Source organism: Perna viridis, chromosome 7 (genome assembly GCF_037379345.1).
Source record: "Perna viridis isolate PV_CMFRI_1.1 ecotype Kerala chromosome 7, ASM3737934v1, whole genome shotgun sequence".
In the NCBI taxonomy this organism is placed as follows: domain Eukaryota; kingdom Metazoa; phylum Mollusca; class Bivalvia; order Mytilida; family Mytilidae; genus Perna; species Perna viridis.
The window spans coordinates 38,134,166-38,160,466 of NC_142451.1; the positions used below are offsets into that span (position 1 = coordinate 38,134,166).

At 31.8% G+C, this 26,301-nt stretch overlaps 2 protein-coding genes across 7 annotated transcripts in view; one reads left to right on the forward strand and one right to left on the reverse strand.

Annotated features, from left to right (window-relative positions):
- Window positions 1-17,449, reverse strand: part of LOC148612595 (mechanosensory protein 2-like) — a 37,861-nt gene extending 20,412 nt beyond the window's left edge. Inside the window, exon 1 of one of the 6 annotated variants that reach the window (XM_088594154.1) lies at window positions 17,288-17,449. In XM_088594154.1, the coding sequence (XP_088450280.1) occupies window positions 17,288-17,351 (64 nt within the window). In that variant the 5' untranslated portion in view covers window positions 17,352-17,449. Of the gene's footprint in view, window positions 1-4,265; window positions 4,408-5,174; window positions 5,309-7,130; window positions 8,191-10,277; window positions 10,365-14,555; window positions 14,712-17,287 lie in introns of those variants that run through there. The other 5 variants (XM_088594153.1, XM_088594155.1, XM_088594152.1 and 2 more) reach the window with 5 other exon arrangements.
- A 2,299-nt stretch (window positions 17,450-19,748) lies between these two features.
- Window positions 19,749-26,301, forward strand: part of LOC148612597 (uncharacterized) — a 79,850-nt gene continuing 73,297 nt past the window's right edge. Inside the window, exon 1 of the mRNA XM_088594136.1 lies at window positions 19,749-19,979. Within this exon, the coding sequence (XP_088450262.1) occupies window positions 19,919-19,979 (61 nt within the window). The 5' untranslated portion in view covers window positions 19,749-19,918. The remainder of the gene's footprint in view (window positions 19,980-26,301) is intronic.

Below are 26,301 nucleotides of genomic sequence, written 5' to 3' on the forward strand. Positions count from 1 at the left end.
TACTTTCAGAGAGAGTCTAACAAAATCTGTAGAGGGAAACTTGGGTTATGTTTAATTCAGGAATAAAGAAGACCAAAAGTTTTTCCCCAACCATTATTTTCAGTTGCAGATCCAGGGGAATTGTTCTTCAAGTTAAACCCTTTCACCCTTTTTACTTTGGTAGTTTTGTGCTAAATTTGTCCAAAAATGAGCACATGTTAGTCTGGCTGGAACCTCCCTTCCTTTTATCTTTTAATTTCAGGACCTGTTCCTGGATTTGTGAAAGGAGCAGAAAAATACAAACTAGAGAAGTCTCTTGTGGTCACATATATACTCCAAATCATAAAGATTTTCTAAATCAGTGAACCACTAATTCCATGAATTCTGCAGGATCGATTTGAAATTCTTCATATTTTTATGGTCAGAAGTTTAATCATAAACTTAGTAGAAAGGTCCTTTAGTTATCTGCTAAAACCAAAAGTGTAACAAGTTAACATAAGGATCATTTATTAAAATGCTTGAATATGTAAGAATCAGGCAAAATTGAAAAACATTAAACCATGCTCAGAAAAAAAAATCTACAAATTTTTGATGTGGGCACATAGTTTATAGTTTGTTGAAGACAAATTGAGAGTTTGTTAGTCTAAGATTTGTCAGAGGATACAGAAAACAAGTTCCAAGTTACAATAGAATAACAGGGGAAAAGTGAGTTATCTCCCTTTGAAGATGAAATTGCAATGCATACAATATTTATTATTCCTGAAAGTAATGAATGCCATTTCTGCATTTCATGTAACGAATTAAGTAAGATTGTGTGTTTTTTTTTCTATCATGATTCATCCACTGCCTGACTCATACAGAGAATAACACTATATACCTGTCAGGATATGAACAAAATCCTGTGTGGTTGGTAAATGACAATTGCATCCTAATTCTTTATAATTATGACAAATTTGTTGACTTGTTATTAAAACAGAAAAACAATATGTACATCACAATTTACTGAAATGTTTGGTTCTTTTTACAATTTAGGTTCAGAGTTGAGCTCAGAGTGAGATCACTTAAGGAGGTAGACCTAGGGTAAGGGACATAACTCTTGAAATCAGTGATATACTTTCCAGCTTTCATTTGAAACTGAATGAAATAAATCCAAATTACTTTGAAGTTTATATGAGATTGATGTAAAATGTTGAATACAAACATTCCAATGATTTGGAAGAGTTGTGTCCCTTACCTTAGGTCTACCTCCTTGATAATGAGTTTCACAGTTCAATCAAAATGTAACCTTATTTTTATTGAGTGACCTCCCTTTTATCGTTACAACCAAAATGATGTTGATGAAAAAAACATTCTTTTCTAATAGTCTAAGAGATGATAATTGAATAATTTGTTCAAAATAAGTTTTTTTCCTCATCATTCTTACAAATTCTGAAGACATCAAAGCAATTCATGAAGTGAAGAATTCCACAGAAGCATTTCCATACATTATTAATTGATGCTTGGTGTTTTTTTTAACTGACAGTATACATTTTCACCATATCCATTCTCATTACAATTATGAATCATGCATGCTACCTAAGGTATTATATGTAATAGAGGTCTAAATTCTCATAAAAATAATATTTATGCATATTTATGTGAATTTGACCTATGAACTTTCAATCAATGGTCTCTGATCTCAGTCAAACGAGAAATGTTTTAAAATCTCCTTGACATATACATGAATCTGAAAACCTCTTGCAAAAGGCTTTAAGCTAGAGTTAAAGAGTAACAAAAATGACTTAATTCATATTGCTAAAGTGTAAGGGGAAAAAAGTCAAATTTCTCCATAAACTTACAAAGTTTGAATAATTCAGTTTAATATACCAACACCATACTTTTTTAGTTACAAATTACTTAGTATTACAAGTAGATCAACACCCCTCAATATACTCCTACACAACTTTTTCATTGTTCTGAGGACAAAAACTGAAGTGTATCAGATTATCAAGTAGCACAGGATTTCTGGCGGCTTTCAATATAAATATAAATATTTGCTTAACAATGTGCCATAAATACTGTGTTGTACAGGATCTTATTGATAAACATTATAAAGCATCTGTATTCTTATTATAATGGATCAAAGAATTACAGCAATATGATGCCATTATTGTTGATAACATGGGAATTTCTTAATTGAAGACAGATTAATGACACTGATCAGGTTCATTAACACTCTTAAATAGACTAAAAAAGAATTTATTTAAGTTAAAATATGTGTAAAGTCTTAAAGGTCTATAATTTGCCTTGAAATTTCTTTTCAATACTATTGTGAAAGTACTACTGTTCGTAGGGTACCAATTTTCGTGGTTTTCATAGGAAGGCCAATCCATGAAATTTGGTTTCCATGGAATAGGAGATTTCCATTGATGTGTGTACTGAAAACCTCAAAACCATGAATTCAAGAATCCATGAAATTGTTTTTTGTCAAGATATTATAATGAAATAATTTCACATTGAATCAAAAGTGTAAAAAAACTAGAGAAACTTTAGACAAAGCTCACTAAGGGATAGGGTATCCCCAACTCCCCACACCTCTAAACATATGGTCAAACTATAAATAAAGTCTTCAAAAAGAAAGTTACAGTCCCTTAGTCTGAAAACAACTCCTAGCTATGATATGGCATGCCTACATAACCTTCTGTCAAAAATATAAAGTGGCTGTGATAAGAAGTCGCAGAGAAAACTGTTACAAAAAGGTTTTGGACTGACAAACAGACACCATGATCACAATGTACCTCCCACAAAGCAGGAGATGAAACAATTAAGAAAAACACAAGCCAAAAATGTTCCAATGCAATGGTATACAAAAAACTTCAAATTTATATAAATGTCCCATACTCCCTAAAATTTGTTGAATCACACTAAAATCCAATACTAGTAAGCTGTCTTAGAGGAGTTCCTTCCAAGGACAGATAGATCATTCAACAGAAGCAGACCTGATTGATATATCCTTCTTAAGGAAGGTAGACCTAGGGTAAGGAACATACCTCTTTAAATCAGTGATATGTTTGTATCATATTCAATTTCACCAAAGCCTTTCAAGCTTTCCTTTGAAACAGAATGAAATCAGTCTAAGTTACTTTCATGCTTACATTAGATTGATTTAAAATGGTAAATACAAATGTTCCAATGATTTGTAAGAGTTGTGTTCCTTACTCTAGGTCTACCTCTTTAAGTATCCAGTGGGAGGAAAAAAATGTATTTGTCCTACAAACATCAGCTGATATTTCTTTAGTCTTTTTAATAAATTGTACTGACTCAAATTAATTTACAATTACATTGATTTATCTTCCCTGATAAACTTAAGGCTCAAATGCTCATGCACAAATTGTTACAAACTATATAATTTAATTACTCAATAAGATGTTTCTGATGTTAAGTTTTGAACTTATTAACATTCTTTTGAGTTCTGGCAACATATGAAACAGAAGAAAAAAAAACAGAAAATCTTCATTTTATTTGAAATGAGCTGCCAATTTTTTTTTAAACAACTTCCTGATAATCTTATTTCTACAGAAACACACTCAAAAATGTACATCTGTTTTTATTTAACACAAATTATTTTTTTTTCAAACTTCAACTAGAATCATTTTAGTAGATTAAAGGCCTGTCATCATAAGAAAAAGATGATGACAATCTGTGACAGCTTATTCAGTTTGTCTAATGAGTGGTACAAAAAACTACTATTAGCATTAAAAACTGAATGTAGTAAGTTAACAAAATTAAAGGGAGGTAAATCTTGGAGCAGATCAAAATAGTAAAATTTTTCTTCTGAGGTACTATTCTGGTCTCAGTCTTGCATTAATATTCCCATAGTCTTGTGTAATGAATGCATATTTTTAGGAGCTTAAAAAAAATATGTTAATTGATTAAAAAAACTTTCACTTATGTAGCACAAATGCAACCTGGCCAAAATTACGGAAAAAATCATGGTAAACCTAATTAAATTTAAGGGCAGCAATACTGACAAAAATCATCAGATCTGAATGAAATGCAAATTTGATCTCAACTCCTCTAAACACCAAACAAAATTAAACAAGTCAATAACTGCAAAAGAAGTACAAGACAAACTGAGAGGAAAATCAGGAAATATGGTAAGAAGTGATTTAGTAGTGGTACACAATAAAAGGAAGATACAGTACCTATTTCAGCAAGATTTAGTAGTGGTACACAATAAAAGGAAGATACAGTACCTATTTCAGCAAGATTTAGTAGTGGCACACAATAAAAGGAAGATACAGTACCTATTTCAGCAGTTTTCATGATCATTTACTCATATCCACAATTTCCCTAAATTTTCGTAACCTTAAAAATTGATTGTTCTTCCAACTTCTAAGTGTGTCATCCCTCTCAAAGAATAACAGGGGATAGAGACAATTGTCACATGAAAACCAATTAGATCCTTTCAATCCAGTCATTTGACGGTAATTGGGAAGTGTTTTTGGAGAGTTTGTGTCAATTGATTATGTTCAAGCTGAATATATAAATAATAAAAATACTCCAAGGACTAATGGCATTTAATAACACTTTATATATGTATGGGTCACATGTTATCACATTCAATAATGAGGGATATATATTTATAACATATTAGGAGATATATATAATTACAAAAAATGCTGAAGTACTAATAGTGACTGTTAATGCGAATATAAATATAAACATATATATATAAATGTTTGTTATTCATCATTAAACAGGGAAGGGGTACTTCTTCATAACAGCAAACTTTTTGAAATATGAAGATAAATATATAAAAATGGCAAATTTGTTTAGATAGCATTAGCAAACTTTTGAAAAATACATTTAAATTTATGTAAAAAACGACACTTACTGTATCCAAGAAATTAGGAAAGCTAGGTGGTAAAAATCTTTGGCAATGCAATTGAATATTCCTTCACAAAATATCTCAACGTGAACTTCACTTACTTTGAATATATTCTATAAACAACCAACATTGAAAAAAAAAAATTAATGCATCAAATAAACAACAAAAATTGTAAAAATAGCTTAAAATTACAAATCTATCACTAGACAAACATTTATACTGCTAAACTTCCTTCCACACATCAAGAAATGCAAAAATTCAATTTAACCAAATGCTATACTGGAAAAACAAATCACAAATTTAGGCTAAAAACAAAATAACTTACTTTCCTGGCTCATTCTTCTAAATAACTAGTCCTCCCAGCATCAAACACACATCATCAGGAATCAATTGCTATTAACTAACATTAGAGATAGTGGAAGCTACAGGGATCAATTATTTCTCACCATTGTGAGGGTCTAGATAGGGGATCAACTGATGGATAAGATTATTGAGGGTTTGGATGGTAGATATCAGAGCAAGACAAGATTATTGGGGCTCCACATGGGGGTATGCTTACTTGTATGTTTTCATCAGAAGGAAAATCATATTCAAACATTTTTTAAAATTAACTTACCTGTATATTATAGGCTGAACTGAAAAATTGTACTTTAGTTATTACCTTTTCTTCAATTTTTGTGAGTCAAATTATTGTGAGTTAACTAGCTTTTAAATGAACATACATGCATTACCAATTTTTACTAAGTTAAGAGAGGCAAAAAAAAAAGATATTTGTGAATACATGTAGTGCCTTTGTCAAGGGTCAAAATCTGTGAAGCTATATGTGTGTGAGGTTTGCCAATTTTTTCAAATATTAACAAAGAACAACTCAAAGGATATATATAGCTTCAAATTGCTTCAGTCTTCCAAAAATTGCCTGGAATTTTATAGACCTAGTATTTTTGGCATTTCTTGTTTACTTCAAAATGATAATGTAAGTTATAAGAAGATTATAGAAAAATGTTCTTTTTTGAACTTTATGTTTGAACAGCACTTCATATGATTCATGGTTGGAAAGCCTTCATAGTTTCATTTTTGATATTTAGTTTAAAATGTTATAGTAAACAAATAAAATAACATGTTGCTTTTCATATAACCCTTGTTCTTAGGAGATAAAAATTATATATAATGTACTGTAGAATTCCAAATTAAGGGAGATAACTCTGTAAATGACACTAAAATACAATAGAAACTGTTAGATTTTCAATGTGGTTTATCTCCCAAGAACAGACAGATCGGAATGAATAATTATACATTTCATCATATAGACTTATAAAGCAACTTAATAACAAAAATAAAAATGTGTAACCTTTTTAGGGGTGTATCACATATTACAGAATTCGCATGATTCTTAAAAAGACTACTACTTAATATCTAGCTGTCAAAATGATATCTTGTTCTAACCAAACCATTGAAGTTTATTTCTGCTGATGCCAAACCAGCCACAGACAATATAACCCATAATTAGTTACCATATGGTCAAGATGTATCATTCATATAACTACATTCATTCATGCATAAAACAACCCATCAAGGTTACTTTCATTATGATTACAATAGCCAATCCAATTATTCATTTTCTACAACTGTTCAGTCATGGGGAAAATGCAATTCAAACATATTTATCAAAAGTCTCATGAGTTCAAGGTCAATTAAATAAGTGGATCAAGGTCACATGCACTTTAGTTTATTAAACTATGCCTATGACAATGATGCCTGTGAGTTGGCCAGAATGCCAATGCAGCAATCCAACAACTCCTGCAACATACTTTGGCCAAGTTCTTAGGGCAGGTATTCTTAATGCTGGACTTAATTCTTTCAAAACTGAACTATTCACAAAATCTGAATTTTTTTCAATGTTAAAATCTGTCTTTCTTTCCTAATGAAGTACATACATTATACCATTCTCTTGTGGTTAGTGTTCTTCAGTAAAATCTGTCCAAACACAGATGAAACCCCTTCAAATCAATTCTAACATGTTATAAACCTGTGTAAACCACAGGTTTGCCTTTACTAAATAAAAATATTAGTCAAAATAAGGTTTAATTTAGACATGTTTCAGTGTACATGTGTATATTAAGAATGGTACTTGAAAAATCTTTATTCAAAATTCTTATCAATATGCTCTTTAAAAATAGTAAAAAGATTTCAGTTCTCCATTGATTTGGATCTGCTGATTAGTTTCCCTTCATCAAAAGAACTCCCACCCACTTAAAAAGCACATTTTTATGATGCAACCTACCAAATAATTGATCAAAAGTTTGAGCAGCCTCTGTTTTCTCATGTGACCTTTTTCTTAATCCAGTGTTTTCAACTTTTACTGGTACATCATTTGTATCAACAGGTGAAAGTTCAGCGACAGATGAATGACCTTGACCTTCATGTGAAGGTTGAGGCTTAAGTATAAAGTTGTCATTACTAGAAGTTATTTCAGTTTTATCATTCTTTTTGGAGGACTGTCTAATTTCAATTGTTGACCTATGTTTCTTGTCAAACGGTTCATGGCGAATGACAGCTAGTTCTTCATCAAATAAGGTTCTCTGAAGACCAGAACTCTTAATTGAAGGCTTTGTTCCAAAGGAAGAACGATACCTAACATCATCATCCTTTGAGGGAACCTGATATTCTATATCTAAAACATCCTGTTTTGAAAAATCATCATCTAAGTCATCCCAATTATTTTCAAACTTATTTACATCCATGTACGAATAATCTGACCCTTGCCCAGGGTTTTTCTGCACAGAAATTTCTGCCCCTACACTCTGTAACCCCTGCACCATCTCACTCCCTCCACGGAATTCAGGCAAGGTGCCTTTGTTACCAAAACTCTGCTTGAAGTTTAGAGCCATGATGTAACAAACTCACATTCAAACTAACACGTGTGGCATTAAGTTGAATTTGTCAGTCACAAACCAGGCACATCCTTCGTACGTGTCATTTTACAGAAAACCAACACAATAAACACATGTTGCACAATGATAATACGAAATATCCATTATCCATCATTATATTTGTTTGTAAACAAAAATTGTAAACATATTAGGCAATACATCCTTAGTGCTCTTAGTCCGTTGCTCAAATTCTTTCCAAGAATAAAAAAAACAAATAAGAATGTTGTTGTTCAGTTAAGATGCCCACTGTACACTCTAACCCTAAACAAGTGAGTCCACTCAAACACCAAAATCAGTTCACATAACACTCAACAGTTCTCAATACTGAACTTTTTAAATACATTTAAATCCACTTGATCATCTTTCTTTTGTCAATATATTACATGTAGATATTTAAATTAAAAAGCCACATTAAAGTGCAAAATTTTCCATTTACTGTGTTGTGATCCAAATTTACACAAAATTCCTTACCGCTAACTCAATATACTGGTTTTAAAGATCTTGCATATACACATAGTATGGGAACCATTTTGCAATCAATTGTTAATGAATATTGTTGATTGGCTTGAAAAGAGAAAGTATTGCCATGGGTGGCTGACTTCAATACATACATGAATCTATCTATAGATTACTTTTAGGACTACTCAATTTAAAATTACGGCAGATTCAGAGCAAGGTTTCAAATAGTAATCCAGTATATTTTATTAGTACTATTATCAATAACAATGAATGGCAAACCCTCTTTAAATAAAGCAAAGTGGGCATGAAAAGGAAAATTTAACAATCAATACACATATTTTGACCCTAGAACAGTATTCCAATATTGAAATAAAAATATACAATCTTCCCCCCCCCCCACCCCAAAAAAAAAAAATTAAAAATATAAAAAGTTGAAGTACTTTGGTTATTTACAAGACCTGCAAAGTGATTCAGTTTGTTCTTGGAAATACAAAATTATGTGTGTACACGCTCATGAACCAAGATTTCTGAATACTGACTGAACAAGGCTGAAGTTTGGCTGAATATAGCTGAGGTGAGGTTTAGCTGAAAAGTGTCAGACAACTAAATGGATGTAAGAATCTTGTCTGATCTACTTTTGTATGCTGCCTGAAGACTATTTTACGGTTCTAAATTTTGTCTGAATGTATCTGAACCCTGAATCCATAAGAGGGGTTAAGAATTATTCAGAACTTCTGAATAATGTCTGAATTTGTCTGAATAAGTAAGCTATAGGGGTAAGAAATATTTGGATCTTCTGACTAATGTCTGAATTTGTCTGAATAAGTAAGCTATAGGGGTAAGAAATATTCAGATCTTCTGAATAATGTCTGAGTTTGTCTGAATTAGTAAGATATAGGGGTAAGAAATATTCAAATCTTCTGAATAGTGTCTTACCTTGTTTGAATGGGTTAGAAATTGTGTCAGAAAGATTAAGAAAAAAAACAATATTTAAAGTACAAACTTTAAATCTGAATATTGTCAGACTTTTTCTGAATCATTCAGAAATAATATCCGAGAAAACATTCAGAACACCAGAATACCTAAGATATTGAAAATAAACACCACATAGATCTGATATTTGTCTGAAAGTATCGGAATACTTCAGAAATTGTACAAAACATAGTTTCAATCATAATCACAATATCATCATCGGAAATATGCCTATTTCTAGAAAGTCACTGACTTCCATAAACACCACTTTGCTACGAAAGAACAACTAAAAATTGATTTATTTTGATGAATAGCAATCAAAAACTTTAAGCATGGTGTGCTAGTATGGTAAACATTCTCTGCTTTTCTAGAAAGACAAACTTCAGAAGGCTCAATATTTCTACACACAGGTTGAATATTGGCTGAATATTTCTGAATACTGGCTGAATACTGACTTAATATTTCTGAATGTTTTCTGAATATTTCTGAACAGAGGCTGAATATTGGCTAATTAATTCTGAGGCTGAATATTTCTGAATTTTGAATAATGTCTGAAACAGTCTGAATTTCAGTAAAAATTCAGAAATAAGTTATATGTTACCTTCAGACATAATTCAGACAGTGATTAAGACATTCTTCAGAAAAGTTTAAGACAACATTCAGACAACTTGTCAACAACACATTGATGATAGTAAAGAGATACATCGAGCAAGTTTTATACTAACTATAGAATGGAACATATTTTTGAAAACTACATGTGTTCAAAGCATTATAGACCACAAAGGCATAAAAAAATTCAAAGCCAACTTAACCCTGAGCTAAGACAAACAAATGGATACGAGACATTCAGACAAAGAAATGCATGCACTGAATCATTGTACCTAATTGTCACAATATAAAGCAAAGGCAATTTAAATTGCCACTACATAAAGCAAAGGCAATTTGCATTGTACATACAATAGCCTTGTTTATTTACAGGAAACATCTGTTTATTGTTTTTATAGAAATACTGAAATAGTGTTAAAATATAGTTATAACTTAAAGTAGGATTTTATTCTATAACTTACTGTGGATAGGCAAAACCTCTTCTTTTATGATAGTCTGTTGTGAAGATGTAATCTCAGCCATTTTTATTTTTTTCTTATTTTTTACTTAGTCTTGTGATCTTTTTACATGTGATAACCAGTAGTCTAAATATAAACTCAAAAAACCCACTTTCATTTTCAGTGTGTGCTAACAAGGTCAAGTACACCAGTACTTATGTTATAAGAGGATAAATAGTATACATAAGAGATCGAAGTTTCATTTTCACTATTGTTGACAAAGCACATCTATTAGCATCTATTGATATATAGAAAATATGACTTTGCAATATGTTTCCTTGGAAACTTTCTTCTTCAAAAGAAGAGTGTATTTCAGTTCTATTTGTATGAATTCAAATTTACAATAAATCAACAAAAATTAAACGTATGCAAGAATTAAACTAATAATTTGGAATAAAAAGTTTATAATCACATTGGATCATAAAAGAGGTTAAATAATCTACTTTAAAAACAAAAAAGCACAAAAATGATTTTATAAGGGATAGGGCAAAACAAATAGTGGTCTTGTTTTCTGCTACCATCAAGACAAAATAGGATAGGTAGGTAGGGAAATTATCTTATTTTTCAAAAACATTTTTCATTTAGTTAATGGGAAAAAAATCTGGACTTAAACAGTGCTTGAGCCAAAATGGCCATAAAATGTTTAGGGTAGATGCAAATAAGTAGGATAGGTAGGGTAGCAGGAAATAAGCATATTATTTTGTCTTTGGCCTAGAGTTAAACAAGAAAAATATCAAGTACCACTGACTGCAGGTATTACTTCTGTTTCTCAATCAGCACCTGTCAAGTTGATCAATGCACTTAAGCAGTCAAATACAAAGGGTAATAAGTAAGAGTAATCAAGGGAACCAAGATTCTAGTGGAAATCAAAAGAATGTAATCCAGGGACAAAGACCAGACATGGAAAACAGACAAACACAACAAATAACATAAAGTAACTGAAACCATACATACAAAGTAACAAAAGCAAATGAGCAACCCAGACTCCACTAAAAACTGGGAGCATGGACCAGGTGCACCGGTAGGGTAAGTAATAGATCATTTATTACTATTGTAGTTTAAACCAATTTATTTTTGAGAATACTAATTTTTTTAAACCAATTTTGCAGCCTTCCTCTCTCTCCCCGGTACATATTCTGTTGGGTCTATTTGCAGCAATTTAGTATTTTTCATCTTTCTTCCAAAGTAAGCTAAAATCAATCACTTGGGAAAATAAGTTTACTAAGTAATTTAGCTTGAAGTATTAAAAATAGTCATAGAACAAATTATCTAAACTCATACAAGAAACTCAAAAGTTTAGCTCAATCAAAACGATAAATATGTACCAATAAAATTCAAAAATACATCTACAATATCAAAGTGATATGCAAAAAAGGGAATCCTGAATTGAAAGACAACACTAAAGACAAAAAAAAACAAAACAAAAAATCTTAACAATTTTTTACCTGGAATTTCAACTGATCTAATCTGTTCCCTGTGTTCAACTGCTTTTATAGTTCCTGCTAATTCTATCATAGTTAAACAAAACAGTTCCTACTTAGATATTTAACAAAAAATAATGTAAAGCTGTCTAAAACAACAATAAATCTCAATAAATAGAAATGACAAAAAAAAACTCAATAAAGATAAGTAATTGACTTGTAATATAATGTCTAAGGTTTTTGCTTACATTAATAATCAATATTAAACAGGTGCCCCTTTGAAATGGAATCAGAGTTCAGATCTAATTAACAGATATTGACTATGGTATATTTATCATGGACATATTACACTTGTACCATAACAAATCATTGGTCGTGTAAGTATTTCATCCAGGAAAATGTATGAACATAAAAAAGTACCCGGTACAAGTATTTGTAAAATTTGGGCAAACTGGGAAAATCTTGGACATGCACGTCTAAAACCCACTGATCTGACAATATAATTTCACTTAGATAAGTCTTTTTATTTGAAATATCCAAAAATAATATAAGATCTGGATGATCAAGAAATTACAATGTACCTACATTACAGTCAATACATTGGGAACAATCAAATTCAATGCATCTGAAAAATTCACAACAATACCAGCCTCAGGTACACCTACACTCTACCAACTTATCTAAAAGTTTAAAAAATTTTCATTGGAATGATAGAAAAATATGGTATTTGACAGAGTTATCTGCCCTTGAAATTCATGTTCATTTGCAGTGCCTTTCAACGAAAATTACTCATTTTTACCAAAATGATATGAAAGGTCTTGTCTTTATTTCTTTATCCTGATGGTACAAATAGTGAAATTTCACTGTTAAAGTAGTGGGTATTTCATACCATCTTTCACCCACTGCCTGATTCTTACAGAGACTGACACTGAATATTTGTTCATGAAAATGTTAGTCAACCAGTAAATTTTTAGTGTGGGTTTTGTGCTGTTTTTGAAGGTTTACATCACACAAAAAGTCTGCCAAATTTTAACCTTAATCAAATTTCAGTTTTTTAATTATTGCAACAAAAAATAAATTAAGATCTGGTTGATACAGAAATTACAATGTACCTACATTACAGTAAATACATTGATAACAATCAAATTCAATGCATCTGAATAAATTAACGATACCAGTCTCAGGTACACCTACACTCTACCAACTCATCTAAAAGTGTACCGGTACTCCACCATTCAAAGCTAAATGGGGTGTAACATACTTCTTGAGAACGGTTAAGATGCCACTATCCTCCGTCACCTTATAAGCTAAATTAAACTAAATAATACCATACTGACAATATCCAACACCAATCCATGGAATTCACAGTACACAGCTACTAGTTCGTTTTTTCATATGCTTTAATATAACTAATGAAAGTAGAGGTGTTCTTAACATGTATGGGCTGATCCAGGACTTCAGGTTAGGGGGCTTTCAAAAACAGAGATTAATGCTGAGCCAAGTGAGGCAAGAAAATTTTTCAAGATAGGGACCACCTGTATTCAGCAATAACCTGTCTTAAAAGACAATGACTAAAATATCTATGTTGTGTATTCTATGTAAAAACAACCTGTATAGAAAGACCACCTGTCTTATGTGACCATGATTTTGTTCTCCTTTGGAAGGTCAAATAAGACAGGTTTTACTCTACAATCAATAAACTACAAAAACCAATAAAATCAGCAATATCAAATAAACTGATTAAGTAACACTCCAGATAAGAAACATGCAAAATATGATTCATGGGTGAAAAGCCTACATATTTTTATTTTTGATATTTTGTTTGAAATGTAATAGTGAACAGAAATAAACATGTGGTTTTTCATATAACGCATGCTCTTAAGAGATAAAAATTATATCGAATGCACTGAAGATTTCAAAATTAAGGGAGGTAACTCTGTTTGTTTGTTTGTTTGTTTGTTGGGGTTTAACGTTAGGTAACCCTGTAAATGGCGCTAAAATACGATAGAATCTATTGGATTTTCAATGTCGATTATCTCCTAAGAGCAGGCAGATTTGAATGAATAATTACACATTTCATAGTATAGACCCATAAAAGAACTTAATTACAAAAATAAAAATATGTAGCCTTTTTTGGGGTGTATCACATTTTTCAGATTTTGCATGATTCTTACAAAGACAGCTACTTAATCACTCTGCAAACGTTAAGACTCTACTATACATGAAGAGAAAAAATTCAAAAGGCATGAGCACTATGGGGGTATCACCCCCTCCCCCTCACCTTCATGTCCAAAGTACACTCTATGTTTTGGGTGAAGTTCCAAGTACAATTTTACTTTTTGGTAAAGTCCAAATGCCATGAAATTTGAAGTACAAAGTACAACTGTTTTGAAATGTTAAGTCCATGGACTTGTGTGCCTAAGTCTAAAGTACACTCTAAAAATGACCAAAATCCCAAGTCAAAAAAGTTGGGTGATACCCTCAGTAGTATTCATCACAAATCCACAAAGCTATTTACAGATTTGCATAAAAATGGGTTTAGTGTGAAGTGTAGCAGAAGTGTGGAAGCTTTAAAGTAGCATATATATTCTCTGGACAGGAGATTGTAAAATGGGTACACTACTAAAGTCATTTATGGTATAGAAAATAGTTCCCTATAGTTAAGTTCAAACAACAAGGTATATTCCCTCTAAATATAAAATGGACCAACATTTTACAAAACATACCAAAATTTGTCCCCCATTTTCAACCTATTAGTTAAGTAAATTATAAACAAACTTTGATAACTTTGACAAACTTAAACCAAATTTATGATACTTACATGCATCATAACTATCAACTTTTTGCCGTGTTGAAGTTGAAAATTCAGCCATATGGACAGAGTTTTCTATACTTGTCGTCATTAATACACTAAAATGATAACTGTTTTATACTGATTGAAGACAATTTTGGCTGGACTATAAATGGATACATTTTATCAAGTATTTAGAAATACCATACGGTCACATTAAGTCATGTGATAATGTATTATCAGCTTGGCTGCTTGTGTTGTTGAAATATCACTGGGTGTTTATAATAGAAAATAAATACTTGAGGTTTATCTTTTGAAATTTATCAGGAGCAGATCCAGGATTTCAAATTGTGGGATGCACATGTAACTAATTGCTGAGCAGAGCACTGTACACCTTACACTTTTTTCAGGAAAAACAAAACTTTATATTAAATATTAGCAAATATTAAATGAACATGTTTCCAATTGATTTTTATTTTTTTACTGGGGGGGGGGAGGGGGGAAATATTTCTGTCAAATCAGATTTCATGCAAAAAAGTTACATTGATTTCAATTTTACTGAAGGCAAATGACCCAGTTCCTCAGCCTCCTAATCCTTCACTAACTGATAACCTGAAATCTATATATCATGAGACAGAAATGGAATTCAATCTGAGGACCCCCTCCATGAACAACTTGTGGTTAGTTTGACTGATGTCATGGTAAATGCCAAATAAAAAAATCAAAATCCAGTAATAAAAGACCAGGAAGTTACAGCCTGGACACAGTTTGTTATATAAAAAAAAGAATCAACAAGATCAAAGAGCACCAAACAACACATGTACACCATATATCTTTATTTGTTAATATACCTCCATGGTGAAGTTCAATACCCTACCATGGAAGACAAAATTTACAGGCTCGACAAACTTTGTTTAGAAAGCATATTATTCTGACTTGATGCACAGACACATGATAGGAATGGCCACTACAGGATATGCTCATCATTTCCTGGAGTTATTGCCCTTGATCTCTAAAGCACATTACATTAAGTGAATAATCTGAAACATGCCATAAACCTACATGTAACTATGGTATATATGATCATGTACTTGTCAGCCTAATTGTAAGGAGTCTAGGGGGATACAAAAAGTCTGCATAGTTACGGCAAGCTCTGGCATAACGTACGAGTTGTGATATGAAAACTCAATACACAAGTGCTGAAGGGATGTTGCCAAAGATGAAAGGAAAGTTGTCAATTCTGTATGAAAAATCATTATGTTTGTCATAAAGTTTGGTCAATAGTTTTCCTTCACCATCGATCTCTAAGTGTGGATCAAGATATGAGGTTGACTTCACAGTGTCTGTAGCATCCTTTATCGCAAGTACCTTTGGGGTAGATGCAATGTATCAAATCCCCAAAACTAGGATAGTTTAAAAATAATACATCGTCTATATAGCGGAAACTGAGATTAAAAGATCTAGCTAAAGGATGTTCTTTCTGAGCACAATTTGTTCCCATTGGAATGCTGACCGTTTGTTGAAAAATGCGACTACCACACTGGACAAATATTTTGTTGATAAAAAATTCCAGCATTTTGAAAACATCCTCTTCTGTATATTTGAAATTATTTTTACTAAGTATGAAGAACTATATATAAGTATACAGTGTTGAAAAATCACAGGTTTTAATGATATTATATACTGAAAATAATCTTGAATTGCCGGTCTCCAAAAGATCTTTCTAATTTTTCATTATCGACAATGAATTAATACCACTATGGGAGTAACAAGTGTTGTGGTAAGACTGGAGACCCTCTTTGACAGCTGTAAGTATAGAAGTTAAAAGTTTTGAAAGAGGTTTGGTGGTACATTTTGCAGATCCAGCTATGTAAAGTTGTTTGTATGGATTCTTGTAGAATTTAGGAATCCAGTACATAGACAGTAAATCAAAATCATCTTTGACAAATTTTCCAATAAAAATGGGGGATGCCAACCCCTTGCATCTTGCCTTCTGGATCTGCCACTGGATATAGAAATTTACTTTCTAAAGTGGAATCCTGGATTTATTTAAAATCTTCAAATTAATGGTCCATTTAGGAAAAATCAAAAGTCCCCACTAAAGTGTCATTTTAAAATCAATGGTTCAAGTATCTACCGACACTCTCTTGGGAGGATGCTCTCTTGCCAGAAAAAAATGTTGCATATATCATATGTATCCACTCCCTTCCTCAGCTCAGCAAAGTATTAAAGGGAGATAAGTTTAATAGATAGTCATCAATAGATACAAAATAAATTCTGATAAGATACTGCAAGTTGATTGGACAAAATTTATTTTTCATATACCATATCTAAATTTATTTTCTGGGACACACCCAAATTTTAAAAGAAAAAATATTGTCTTCTTATTTCATAAATTGTCTCATTTTTTTTTTTTTTTTGCTTACTTTTTAATTAATATAATTCACTAGTAGTAAGCAATATGTGAGCAAGCAAAATTTGAAAATTATCGAAAATCTTCCACCATTTAATGCTAGAGTTGTCTTCCGTTCCACACTTATTTTCTTACACACGGGCCACGGTCAACTTGGTTCAGACCAAGGATTACGTTTTGTTGCTCTTCTGACTTGATCATATTCAAACTGCCATAGAATTTGAAACAATGGATCTCTTAGAATCTGTATGTTCTTTTATACTTTGTTACAGAAGAGAAGAAGCTTATATAAACCATTTTTCATTTTTTTAAATGTTTTAATGATATTGTAAACGCAATTAATTCTTACCAACATTGTCCGCCGGTCTGTCACCATTTGCGGTTACAAGTTTAATGTCTTCTTTGGCCGACATCACTTTCAAAAATGAAAATCCGTGTATATATGTGATATAGGATGGTAATGTTTTTACTGATTAAGTGAGGTTGTAATACCATTTTATAGATTTCAAACAAAGAAACGAATTTTTTTGTATGACAATTTGTGATACTAATATTAATATATCCAAAGGGATTTGACAGATGTACATCCTCTTTAGGATAAACATTAAGCATAGGTCGAAACAGTGAAGCAATAACTGGTTGTATATAGTTTTCAAACTGTGTTAGTAAAATTTCGGACACATCCGTAATTTGTGATATTGCATTTAAATTGCGTTTGTTTTTTCGACGCTACAACTGATATTGTACGGCTGTCTATCAGAATCGCAATATTAATATATATCATGTCCAACTTACAAGAAAAAGATTAATTGCTGGGAGAAACATTTAAAGATATATACCAATATTGGTCCCTGGAAGAGTAATCAAGGGAACCAAGGTTATAGCGGTAATCAAAAGAATGTAATCCAGGGACAAAGACCAGACATGGAAAACAGACATACACAACAAAGAACATAAAGTAACTAAAATTATACATACAAAGTAACAAAAGTAAATGAGCAACTCGGACTCCACTAAAAACTGGGAGCAAGGACCAGGTGCACCGGTAGGGTAAGCGTCCTCTGCTTTTCTAGAAACACCCACCGAGTTGCTCATAAAAAGTCAAGTCCGGGGTAGACAAACGAGGAAAGGAAAACTATGACCCGTTGAATAAATCAGTTTTCATGGTGCTGATGGACTCGTGCGTTTTTACTACAATTGGCATCAATTCAGAAAATAGCTGCCAGACAATCTCTAGCATTGCTGGAGTGCAACTGCATCCTCCCAAGTCAGGGTTTTTTTAAAACCCTGACTTGGGAGGATGCTACAACTGATATTGTATGGCTGTCTATCAGACTCACCACATTAATTATATACCAACTTACAAGAAAAAGATTGATTGTAGGGAGAAACGCTTAAAATATATATACCCATATAGGTCTTTGGACTCGGTCAATATCTCTCTTTTTTTGGGTGTGTGTTCCATGACTTCGCATGCATTGAGCTGTTGTAATTGTAGATTGCAAAAAAAGAAGACCTTTGTAGTAAAAACTGTGCAGGTACATAAAGGGGCGGATCCAGGCACTTAAAAAGGATGGGTGCTAGATCATTGATTGGCATTTTTTTTAATTTTACACATGAAAATGACAAATTTTCCAATAAATGGGGGAGGGGTGCCAACTCCCTGTACCACCCTCTGGATCCGCCGCTAAGACACCCTTTGATGCTCCTTTTATAGCCGAGATGATAATTATCATGCACTTCTTAACATCGAATAATGCTCCTGATAACTGATTGTGCATAATTACAGACGTATTGTCTGGAAAATATATCGGAGGCAATATCAACTGCACTTGCTCCAAATTAATTTCACGTTTAATTATTATTTTATTTTTCATGACGACCATGTTAGAGTATGTATTTATAAATGTGTTTATTTCAATACATTTTCTTATAATTATTCAAAGCTCTACACGGTTTGTTGATGAATCTCACAGTATAGAATATTGTGTTTTTAATATCGCAGTTTCCCCCCCCCAAAAAAAAATGAAGTTTCCATTTCAAATTTGACTTCTGGCCTTTATAAAGTTTAAGTTGTCAACATCAATGCGCATGCAGGTTTCCGACGGGTACGGCATCTTCTATAAAATTAATTTTGTTCCGTAAAAAAATGACACGTTCACATTTTAAGCATCATGATAGTTTTAAAAAGACTTTAATGAATTAAGGTAGCAATCATTTGTTTTTACGGGTGCGGCTTTACGAATTCGAATTAGACTCCTGATTTATTGAAAGGGAAAGTTTAATTCAGGAAAACGTTTGTCATCCACTTTATGTACAATGTTACGTATTCCAACGCACCAACCATGGTACGTAAAGCTATTTCCTCAAATTTTCTTTTTTTTTCAACACATTCTTTTTAATGTCTTTAAAATATGTTTTGAAAAGATGCAGAAATAAAAGTATGAAATATACCTGAATACCTCATTAACGTGCGTGTTTTTCTACATATTATATTTACGTGTACGGAAAGGTCATACATGTTTGTGGGTCTACTTTTAATGTTTTAATGTATCAGTTTAGAACGAAAATCAAACTACGTATGTAAAGTCGTCTCGGGTCGATGATTTGTTGGAATGCCCAGCATTACTTTCAGCCAGGTAAAATCCAATTATCTCCCTTCATCCAATTAACGCACCTGTTCAAAAGCAGACGACGTTTTGTGCGTGATCTACTTTTTGATGTCTAATTTCGAACAAATAGATTATTGATAAGCGTTTTAAAATGTTGATCCAACCCCAGTTTTAAACAATTATTCAAAACTTTTACAAACGATTAAAAGATCAAAGTTTGGGATACCTATAGCTGATTGGTCACGTGATATGTGACATCTCCTATTTTTGTACGTTTCACGCATAGCAGACAGCTTTGATGGGGGACATATCATCCTGGATTTTTCGTAACATGATCGACAAATAAATTTCGAAAGGGGTAAACAGATATGCCCTCGGGAGAGTTATGGAGAGGGGGACGGGCCACGCCTCCCCCGGGATGCGTATTAGGTAAGGACATGTATTTTTTATTTATTTGACCGATTTCAAACCTTTAATGTATCACTGTTTGTAAACAAAGTATCTGATATCGTTTATATAACTTTATAACAATAGAAAGGAATTTTTAATACACATCCTTACATGTTTACACCTGAAGGTTTAGAATTTTATCAGTACATATTTGCTCAATAAGTAAATTAAATTGCAAAGGTATAAAGTCATGGTGTTGACCACCAAAATTGATTTTTTGACATTTTATTTGTTAAGTCTTTGAGTAAGAAAAAAAGGTCTTTAATATTGTTTGAAGAAAGAAGTCTTTGACCTGTATTAATTTGTTTATTTAACTGGGGATAGGTTGGGTTCTGCCAAATTTAGAGTATAATGAAATATGAGATGATTGTATAACATCTTAGGGGAATAGTGTTCTTTTTAGTTTACAGAATCTTTAACAACATCCTTTCCAAAATTATTGTGGTGGTACTATTATGTGTAGGTTTTCAAATTGTAGGGTGGTGGCACAATTACATGTAGGGGATCCAACAGTACTTATAAGAATTTACTATATTTACTAATTTGGAATATGATTGATATATGATTCAACATGCTACTGATTGACTCAGATTGAGTCATTTTGGAATTGTAACAGTGAATTTATCTAATGTTAAGAATGCTTGATAAATCAACAGCCATAAATATATTTTTGTATCCATAAAAATGCTTGTAGTGTGAGGAAAAATAAAATTGAATTTACAAATAAAAACCAAAGAAAGTACTCATACATACATTTTCGTATTTCATAGAGGAATATTTGAATTGCAATTTTTATTTAAGTGATAAAATTAATACTTTCATGGTATTATAAATGACCAGGGCCAGAAACAAACAATTTTATTGAGAGTTAAGGGTTTGCAAGGGCAGATCTAGGATTTTCTAACAGGATGCAGGAAAGAAAGATCTTTAAAAGGTTTAAAATTTTGCCTTAAAATTGAGAAAAAAAACTGCCAAGTGCCTTTGAAAGATTGTATAAACAAATCATGGTACATGTACATTCAGTTCTATACAATTTCCTTAATGATTTACATCTGACCCATCATAGTTAAAGAAACTTTGGTTAAATGTTTATAGTCCTTTTGTTTAATTTTGGATCATCCTTTAAAAAGAAATTGGAGTCTGATATGGTTGTACTGTAATGCATAGCATGGCTTTTTTGTGCATTCACATGAATTTTTCATATTTCATTTCATGATGTACAAAAAGTGATCTTGCATATGCATGAACTTTGTATTTTAATTGCGTGAAAATATGATATTCATGGTCAAATATTTTAGTATAATTATGATAATGTTTGACTTATTTGATGCTTTCTAACTATGTTTGGAAAATATGATAAGATAATTTGTAATAATAGAGGAGGCACGATTGGGGAATGAAATAACACTTGTGGGAAAATAAACAAAAATAGTGTAAAGTATGGCTAGACGTTAAAAAAATCACTTGTACATGTGTTTCATCTAACCTTACCAATCCTAATGTCTTGTGCCTATACCTTAATTTTTTTTTTACCACTGTACTGAATGTGTCTCCAAAACAAACCAGTTTAAAAGTTTTGGAAAAAAAAAAGTTTTTCCTACATGTACCAACCAACCCTTGTTTTTAGAGCAATGTTAGCAGAAGTATAGGTATTTGCAAAAAACAAAATGTCTGCATTTGATATCATTTTATTTTAATTAAAGTTTTTAGTAAAGCCTATAAGGATCAGGGAATATTTCCCAAGTTTTATACTCTTTTTTGTCAATATTCTATTCAAGATTTTTAACATATTTTTTTGTGATTAGTGATAAATATTGAAACTTATGTCTGTTTGTCTGTCATCTAATAGTCCTTGTTCTGGTTAGTAACTACGAAGAATCACTATCCTAATCTTTACAAACTTTTGACTATGAAATGCAGATAAAGTTAGATTATGGTGTACATTGCATTTATTAATCAGGAGTTATGACTCTTGTCACTTTGAAAATTTTGGATGCAGAAGTATCTTTAATCAAAAGGTGAACTAACTCTATTAATTTACATACAATTTGAGTGAATTTATATTACAAATTTTAGATATAGCCTTGTCTACTTGAATAAAAACATGGCAAGCAACTTGTGTCAAACATTCATAATTTGAAAAGAGAATGCACAATGAATTGCATGAATAAGTGAGTAATTGATTTTTAAATTCAATTCATGTACATGTATATAACTTTCAGTGTAACAACATAATTATACCCATTATCAGGTGGTAAATTAACAAGGACTGAACAAAGTTATGAGAAAGTTGGACTGGTAATCAAAGATAAACCTTCATTTCAAATTTTCTTAGTGATTAAGGGGCCTAACTCTTTAATGGGAAAAGCAGATTGATTAACCATAACATACAAATAATGGTCCACAACAGTTATGTTAAAGTTTGAAAGATTTTGTCCACTGGTTCCTAGTCACCTCAGTTGACTTTGGGTAGCATGCTTGCCTTGAGTGTGGTATCGAGTTGGTTCAATCCCCATCCAAACCACACTAAAAACTTTAAAATTGGCAGTCACCGCTTCTCCCCCGAGCACATACTATCTACATGTAAGGGAATGGAGTGAGGATTGGTTGACTCAGACTCAAAATAATGGGTCCAAGTTGGGTAGACTGGTACAAAGCAGGATCTGTTTAATTGGTCAATCATTCTTGTCTTAAAACCAAGGAGGGATATTAAAGTTATATCCAAACTTTCAATGCAATAAGTATTCTCTTCTGCATTTTTTACACAGCAAAATTTAAAACTTGTCTACCTTCAAGATCATCAGTTAGTAGATCTTACAACCCATGAAAAAGAACATGCAATCTGTTTATTGATTGCATGTTTAAAACATACATATTTGCAGATGTTTTATGTTTTTTTTTTACAATCAAGGGAGGACTTGTAGATGGATCTCAAGTTGGAAGTTGTCCTATGTCCAGTAGACTTAGGACCAACTTGTTAGTGTTCCCAAATATGCATCATCAGAACTACTGAGCTGTTTTTGCTACACTTTTATGAGAAAGACTGGATGAGTAGTTCTGATTGGTATTTACTCAGGAAATCACTTCCTGTCAGACTGAAATCAGACCGTCACCATAGGTTAAATTCGTACAGATAATTCATCAATTTAGCAGACTCTATTGTTTACTAACATAATGGTACATACAGAGACAACAGCTTAAAGTTGGATATTACCTTGCCCAAAACTGTGCATCAGTCAGTTTGGGGTAAACCACATTTATCTTCATTTAAAATTAGGTTGAGAGGAGATCTTGTGTGATGACCCTCAACTGCACCTCTTAGTATTGTTCATATCTTGAATTAAACAATGCTTATATTTCATATTTATCTATTCAAGTTTAATCTCCAAGATTGTTATTTAAATAGATAAAATATGAATATTTTGACCATGAAAACCCTTGTGTGGTTTATGAGATACTTCTCAAAGGCTAAATGTCTTTACTTGAGAATTTTTAAGAAGCAATTTTAAAAATTTAAATGGAGTAATGTATGTAAGTCAGCACAAACAAGCACTGCATTATTTGCCCACTTGACAGAGAACAAGGAGCCTATAATTCTCAAGTAGAATGTAAACCAGGGTTCACATATACCCCAAAATCATGAAACTGACAATCAACTTATATGGTTATAAACTTGTAAAAGCCTCTTTTGGAAATCTATGTCATAACCTCAATATCAATTCTCATTTCTTTATTCCCTCTGTTATTAAGTACATGTAGCTGTCTTTGTAAGAATCATGCAAAATCTGAAAAATGTGATACACCCCAAAAAAGGCTACATATTTTTATTTTTGTAATTAAGTTGTTTTATGGGTCTAAACTATGAAATGTGCAATTATTCATTCAAACCTGCCTGCTCTTAGGAGATAATCAACATTGAAAATCCAATAGATTCTATTGTGTTTGAGTGTCATTTACAGAGTTATCTCCCTTAATTTTGAATTCTACATTGCATTCTATACAATTTTTATCTCCTATGAGCACGGGTTATTTGAAAAACCAAATGCTAATTTCTGTTTACTAAATATCAAAAATGAAAATATGTAGGCTTTCCAACCATGTATCACATTTTGCACGATTCTTAGCTGGAGAGCTACTTAAATGCTTTATTTTTAATGTCTCTTGATTGACTCATTATTATGTACATCTATCCATCCATCCACACATTATGGTAAATCTAGAAATAAAAAAAAGTGTGAGGAATTTTAATGTAATTTGGTACAATGCTTGTCGTCCTATGAAAATATTACCGTTTGTTTTTCATTGTTTTCCAATTTACATGTCAGTTTTCTTTTATTAGAACTTAAATGACAAAAAATTTAGACCCTTCTTTCCTTGTCAGGCTTTTGTTTTATGTATTAGTTTATTGTAATAATAATTGAACAATTCACTCAGAATTAAATTTAATGGCCTCCATATCTTAAGAAGCGTTTCTTTGGATTATAAAGCCATGCAAACAGAGATTGGTGGTATGTAGAAATTCCACTGTCTGTCCCATTATACACATACAAGTCTATTTCTGTAACTGGTTAGTGAAATTCCTCCGAAACCAATCTTTGGATTTTGATGAAATTTTATATAAAGGTTAGGCATCATGTAGATGTGCAAGTAGGATGATAAATATTAATTTTGGATGGATGGTAGGGGAAATAACCAAACGTAAAGGAGTTCATGACAACCTTAGGATATTCTTTTTGTGAGCTACCTCAACGTACATGTATTTTTAGGTATGGATATTTTTTGGATATTTTATTTTGTCATTAATTGGTTCAGAGGAATTTATTAGCTTAGGAGTATCAGGAAATAAGTTGGGTAATGCTACTAAAATGTTTGTTGGACCCTAACTTTATATAAAAAAAAAAAAAAAATACAAAAAAAAATGTTCACTATTGTTTACTTATGCTTGGGTGTTGATTTTGTCACTGAGTGGATTTAGCCGACTTCTTCATCCTGGTGGGTTGTTGTTTCTTTGACATATTTACCGTATCCATTCTCGTTATATTAGTCTAATTTTGTCAGTAAAAGGAAGAAGTGTTTTACTTGTGCTGGAACTAGGCCCATTACTGTTACTGAATAGTATTTTACTTTAAAACAAGTACTATCTTTAAAAAAAGATAGCCAACACAGTTAGATTTTACTACTAAGTTTCTACATTTCTGTCAAGAAAATAGCACTTGGCATGCATTTTCAAATTTTCGATACAGTTTTTTCTAAAGCAATTTGAAATTTTCTATACCTTTTTTTTTAATGCCACTAAGTTATCAGTGTTTGGCCAATTGGGAAACAGATTTGGTATCAGGTGACTTACATTTCCATAGAAGAGCATCCCTAAGGTCAAAGGGTAAAAAGCGAAACTATACCGACTGCGTTGTAAAAATGTTACCTAGTCATAATTGATCAAGCCATTTTGATCCACATATTGTCAATGACTGCTGCATTATCATGCTTCAGCAACAAATACAGTCCTGTTGTGGTGATGTTAACAATGTAATATTAACATGTACTTGTGTCATGAGTAGGTTCATTACCGTTTCTTGACAAGAAGTCTAAAAACATATCTAACTGACAATATTGGTATAAAATTAAGTCAATATATGATGTATGTCAATGTAACCTGTAGTAAAAAAATGCATGAAATACTTCTAAATCATGTCATAGGAACATCAGATCTGTCAGATTTGTCCTCAAATCACCTAGCTGCAAACCTTGTACATGCCCTTTGCATATTTTGCAATAATTCTACTTGCACGTGTTGGATAGCATACTTGTCAACTTAGTACTGGTGCAAATAAATAGTTAGTTCATGGTTATTGTAGGTGTTACATATATTAACAATCTTTTTTTATTAAAAAAAGTAGATGAAAAAATAAAAGGCTCTATGCAGGTTTGTCTTTGTCTCCTGTTTTCATGTTCAGGTCATGTATCTCGATTTTGATGTATTTGATTTGTTCCATTGTTCAAAATTTTGGTACATGTATTTTTTTTATGATATTTTGTCAGCCATACCTACATGTATTCTTCCATAAAAAAATTTTCTGGTAACATTTAAGAGCATACATTTTCAGACAAAATCACTCACTCTCATTTTACTTAAGGTAATTTTCTAGTAATTCAATCTAAACAAAGACATTACAACATAAGATCACAATGTTAGTTGTGGGAAATAATAAGTGTTCCTTTACTATAGGTTTGTTTGTTTGTTTGTTTGTTGGGGTTTAATGTCCGAGCAGCAATATTTCAGCTATATTCAGACGATGAACAT